This window comes from Notothenia rossii, assembly GCF_949606895.1.
Source record: "Notothenia rossii genome assembly, chromosome: 6".
In the NCBI taxonomy this organism is placed as follows: domain Eukaryota; kingdom Metazoa; phylum Chordata; class Actinopteri; order Perciformes; family Nototheniidae; genus Notothenia; species Notothenia rossii.
In genome coordinates this window covers 72,874,483-72,880,207 of record NC_136909.1, presented here as the reverse complement: position 1 = coordinate 72,880,207, position 5,725 = coordinate 72,874,483, and the positions used below count along the sequence as shown (strand labels likewise).

Here is a 5,725-nt window from a genome sequence, read left to right as displayed (position 1 = left end):
ATTGTCTTAGAAAAACATTCCAAATAACAAATTGTGTTTCTATTTATGAATAACTAATTTCCGGCAATGCAAGTATTTAGGTGTAATTACTTAATTGTTATTTTCTATTACAGTGGATATATTTTTACTTGGTAACATTTCACGTATGTTAGCATCGGCATCTCAAATACATTCCTGATGTTCTGGAGGAGGCATGGGAGGAGGGGGAGAAAACCATAGAAAACCTGACCGAGCAACGGCGCACAGTTATGACGCGTCACGCAGTCTAGTAGTCTGCGACACGCTTGTTTCTCTAGTGCAGTGTTCATTTCGCGATAAAGTTTTCACAGCAAACGTAATTTTTGTGCTCAGACAAAATGTCTTGCCACGACGAGGACTGCACGACAGACCACGGACCAGCCGGTCAATCCAAGCTGGAGAGCTTCCTGTTCAGTGAGTCCTTTTTAAATTAACTTTCTTCTCTGCTGGCGCACACGTGGGTCTCACCTGTGACTGAACATCGCGCTTTAATACGTCTTTATTTCAGCCAGTGCACGCGCTTGCATGAAGTCCTTAAAACTGTTACTAAATCATACTTTTCTTTACGTGTCTTCCAGGCTGTGAGCTGTCCTCTAAAGTGCCTTTCTACACTTTCCAAGGAGATGAAGAAGAGGACCTGGAGCATTTCCTTGAACTCAGAACAGTATGTACAATTCTTTAGTATAACCACTCACCACATAAAAGTTTATATCTAAGGCTGTGAAACCATACTGGCTACTTAAGATTTGAATGAATATAACCTGAATTATTTGTTTTATTGTGACAGATTTGTCTGGGAGAGGGTGCAAAGGAGGAGAGTAATGTGGTCGAGGTGACGGCCATGAACCACCAAGGAAAGACTGTGTCAGTGCCCATCGCCAACCTCCACATCAGCTGCCTTCCCATGGTACAGTTGGCTATTTATTTACATGTAACGACAAAGGGATAGTTCAGATTTTTGTAGTGAGTAGATGTTGGTCTGCACACCACCAGTTGGCAGGGGAGAATGAAAGCACTCAAGCAAAGAAATGTACTGATGTGTTGATGGGATTTCATCAAAATGTATTCCAGCCAACTTTAAAAAATCTATATCTATATATTTAGATGATTTTCCCCCCTTTACCTTGTCGTCAGATGGGGAACTGAAGCCATATATTTATATTAAAAGCCACCAGATTCCATTGCTAAAAATATGTAATTGTATCTTGCAGAATACAGATGTTACTGGTCTATCACTGCCTCAATCAGTCATTTTGTTTGTTGTTGTGTGACTTTGGTGAATCCAAAAGAAAGCTTTTTAAAACACCAATGTTTTAGACCATCTGTTTTTACATGGTAGAGATGTTTCTCAACTTTGACCTTCTTTTCCTCAGGTGAGTCTGGGAGAGTTTGAGCTGAAAGCCCCAGTGACCATTCGGCTGAAGGCTGGGACCGGACCAGTCACCGTCAGCGGGTTACACCTCATAGGTAACTACTAATCTTCTCTTTTAACACTCTCATACTTTTAAAAAGCTGTCGACATCTCTGCTGTCTGTGCATGTTAATATTAGATCCAAGTGTAACAGAATTTGATTAATATTACAATAGGAAGCATCATGAATTATTTGAATTTTAGTATTGCCTGTTCTGCACAACCCTCCAAATATTTAGCACATTTATACATAAGCTATCTCTCATCCACCTCCATAGCAATACTGCACATATTTGATTTTATGATTCCTATTACTTCGCAACAGTATACGGCACGTAGTTATTTAGTATATCCAGATTTGTCATGTTAAAAAATAGTTTCAATTGTTTTTTATTTTATTTGTTTGTTGTTTTTTTTTCTTACATTTGATCTTCTTTAACTGTGTTTATGTATGCACAATGTACACCAAGACAAATTCCCTGTATGTGTAAACCTATTTCTGAAATATTTTTACCGCTATCTTTCCGAGCAATATTTAAGGCGTGTAATATCATTCCAGTAATGTTTAAAGGTTAGATTGTAACAGATTTAAAATGAATTACTTGTTGTAATAAGTGTGTGTAGCTGCATATTAACTGTACATGAGGTCAACTAAAAGCGCAGATAAATAATTTTGAGTTTCATAATTGATCAAAATAGTGATTTAACTTCGCCCTCTGCTCTTTTGCAGCTTCAGAGGTTGAGGAGTCGGATAACATGTCTGATGACGAGGATGACGATGAAGACGAGGAGGAAGAGGTCACACCCATTAAACCAGCAAAGAAGAAGAAGCAGTAGATGGAGAAGACCCTGTTAGATCTTTGGAATCCCCCCCCCCCCCCCCCCCCCCTCAGAAGCTGATATGTTTTTTATGAGATACATTTTTTTCCTACCGGATGGCACTCTTCTTCCTCCACACAGCCACGTCAATTCTCAGTGTGATGGCAGCTGGAAGCAGGAAGTGACATCATGACGGGCTCTTCTCCCTCTCTATCTAACCGCGTTAAAGACACTCACTTATAGAAGAACTGTGTTTGCTATGAAATGCTACAGTGATTTAAGCTGTATGTGATAATCATGGATTTACTGCACCAGTGGGGGGAAATGTCACTTTTTCCCACTTATTATGTTTATATATACTGTTCTTGTAAAAGTAACATCATTGTTTGTATGTACTGGCCAGAAGGGAATTGTTGTCCCAGCTGAGTGGTGCAATCAGATGACTTGCATAAATTGCAGTGTATTAAAAGATCTTTGTAGTTCAAAAAAATATTGTTTTCTATGTGAAATGTCAATCATAAATGTGAAGATTTTGTAGTAAATTCATCAAGAAAAAAAATGGTTGTTTTATTTTGTCTCTTAAAATGTGTAATTATTTCTACCCTTTTACATTACGGTATAAGCATCTAATTGGTCCCTCTCAGCACTACACCGTATGTTATTTGAGAGAGATTTTATTATTACATGATTTTTATAACTAAAACTTTGTTTTTCTTTTTATTCTGTCTCTACCAAAGCAGTACAGAAAATTATTCACATTGACAAATGTTGAAATACGACATGCTTTCGGAGTTTGTGCAACAGTCACACAGGACTTTGTGCTATGACCTTAATTTATTTTTAAACAAAGTTCAATCAACTAATTTTTAGATGATGGAAAGCTGAAATAAAGAAATGTTAAACATCTTATTGTCTTAGATAAAATACCATATTCAAGCTAGCAAAGTTGGGAAGTAGAAACCCAACCTACATAAAATCCATGGATCCTAAACTGAAAGCTAGAGCCTTTTAGAAGTGGATTAATGGTAAGACACATGTGAACGGTTTGGAACTATCTTCATACTGAGATGCAATGGAGCTGTTTGACTCCCATTCCAGTTTGGATACATCCATAGAGCTGGACAATTATAAACACAAAAATCACAAATACAGTATACTCCAGTTGAAAAATGTCTTGGCTTTACTTGACTCTGTATTAAAGAATTGTTAAGATAACTGTCAACTGTAAATGGCCAATAAACCAGTACATTCAACAGTTTGGCCCATCTGTCAGCTGCGGTTATCTCTTGATTTTTGCGTAAACCGAAAGACGGCTGCAGTCGCCATAAAGATAAGACTGGAGGAGATACAGGGAGAGACGTGGGAAAAATGAGAAAATGGAGAAGTACTTCAACCTATCCGAGCCATTCCCAGCTGATAGAGGACAACGCATTGTGCTAGTTCACCAGAGCCTCTGTCCACCTTCATCACTGGGAGAGCTGCTTAACCAAACTCAATCATCTTCCGGGAACATACATTCAAATCCTCAAAACTACCAGCCAGTATGAAAGAACCATTCAGATAATTATATATAATAAAGTAAATAAAATGCAACGGTGAAATTCTTCCATTCAAAACCTTAATTAAATTAGGTATGTAGGCTATGTTCAGAAACGTTTACTTAAATGTAATTGATATACTATTTATATACTATCATATGTCTCTGTTCCCATAGTATAAATCTATATTTCTGTTGCTGGAGTTTTTTGGTCTTTTATAGAACATTTTAATTTATACAGAATTAGTATTGTGTAATATTTGTGATATACAGTTGCAAGAAAAAGTATGTGAACCCTTTGGAATTACCTGGATTTCTGCATAAGTTGGTCATAAAATGTGTTCTGATCTGCACGTTTGAAGTTTGCAAAAGAGCACCTGAAAGTTCCACAGCACTACTGGCAAAATATTCTGCAGACAGATGAAACCAAAGTTGAGTTGTTTGGAAGGAACACACAACGCTATGTGTGGAGAAAAAAAGGACACCAACATCAAAACCTCATCCCAACTGTGAAGTATGGTGGAGGGAGCATCGTGGTTTGGGGCTGCTTTGCTGCCTCAGGGCCTGGACAGATTGCCATCATCGACGGAAAAATGAATTCTCAAGTTTATCAAGACATTTTGCTGGAGAACTTAAGGCTATCTGTCCACCAATTGAAGCTCAACAGAAGATGGGTGATGCAACAGGACAACGACCCAAAGCACAGAATGGGTTCAACAGAAGAAAATAGGCCTTCTGGAGTGGCCCAGTCAGAGTCCTGACCTCAACCCAATTGAGATGCTGTGGCATGACCTCAAGAGAGCGATTCACACCAGACATCCCAAGAATATTGCTGAACTGAAACAGTTTTGTAAAGAGGAATGGTCCAAAATTCCTCCTGACTGTTGTGCAGGTCTGATATGCAACTATAGGAAACGTTTGGTTGAGGTTATTGCTGCCAAAGGAGGGTCAACCAGTTATTAAATCCAAGGGTTCACACACTTTTTCCACCCTGCACTGTGAATGTTTACATGGTGTGTTCAATAAAAACATAAAAACATATAATTGTTTGTGTGGTTTTAGCTTAAGCAGACTTTGTTTGTCTATTGTTGTGACTTAGATGAAGATCAGAACACATTTTATGACCAATTTATGCACAAATCCAGGTAGTTCCAAAGGGTTCACGTACTTTTTCTTGCAACTGTATGTCTTTTCTACTGTAGATTTGTTTATATTTGCTGTTTATTTATTTTGTGTTTTGTTATGTTTATACTTTATTCCACCTTTTAAATATTTCAATGTCTGAAAACACTGATGCTGTAAAACAAGAATTTCCCAATTTGGAATCAATAGAGTATCAATCTATCTAAATGAATCATTTTGGAGAAAATTGTTCTCTGTCTGTGTTTTACTGTTACCTATGATGATTTTGATACATTACGGCTGCATTCATGTATGCTGCATTTTAATGCTGCAGATCTTTACGGTTGTGCTTTATTTAACTTTCCATACTGTTGGGTTATTACATCTACAGCAATGCTTCATATTCTATAAGATCTTTATATGTACACATGTACACATGTATTAAGAGAACCATGTATCTCTAAAGAGGCAAGGGTTTTTTAATAGTTAATTTACCTGGGGAAGTTGTAGAATTGTATCCACAAATAAAGATATAAAGTGAGTTGCATAAAAGGAAAATAATGAGTAAATGCTCAAATGCATGAAATCCCAGCTCTCGTGTCTCTCCATGATGATGGACAGCATCACTGTGGCACAGCGGGACAGAGGAGGGAGAGATTGAGGGAGAGGCAGTTAAACAAGCCGCACCACTGAGCACCAGATGTCCGTAAGCCAAGTTTTATCCTAACAACTGCCAGGTGCTGCCATGGTAACATGAGAAATGACCACCTGTGCGATGCCCTCAATGGCATCGTTCTGTTAACAAGGGAAAAGGGGGT

General features: G+C 38.0%; 1 protein-coding gene across 1 annotated transcript; it reads left to right on the top strand.

Moving 5' to 3' along the window:
* Window positions 1–229: 229 nt before the first annotated feature.
* npm3 (nucleophosmin/nucleoplasmin, 3) lies at window positions 230–3,067 on the top strand. Its single transcript, XM_079686638.1, has 5 exons — window positions 230–432; window positions 597–682; window positions 806–925; window positions 1,392–1,485; window positions 2,160–3,067. The coding sequence occupies exons 1-5, from the start codon at window positions 357–359 to the stop codon at window positions 2,264–2,266; spliced, it is 483 nt and encodes a 160-aa protein (XP_079542764.1). The 5' UTR covers window positions 230–356; the 3' UTR covers window positions 2,267–3,067.
* The last annotated feature ends 2,658 nt before the right edge of the window (window positions 3,068–5,725 follow it).

Excerpts from the sequence above, each read along its gene's own strand:
- npm3 (XM_079686638.1), top strand. The coding sequence starts at position 357 with ATGTCTTGCCACGACGAGGACTGCACGACAGACCACGGACCAGCCGGT. Across the intron at positions 683-805 it reads ATTTCCTTGAACTCAGAACA|ATTTGTCTGGGAGAGGGTGC; the intron begins GTATGTACAATT and ends TTATTGTGACAG. Across the intron at positions 1,486-2,159 it reads CAGCGGGTTACACCTCATAG|CTTCAGAGGTTGAGGAGTCG; the intron begins GTAACTACTAAT and ends GCTCTTTTGCAG.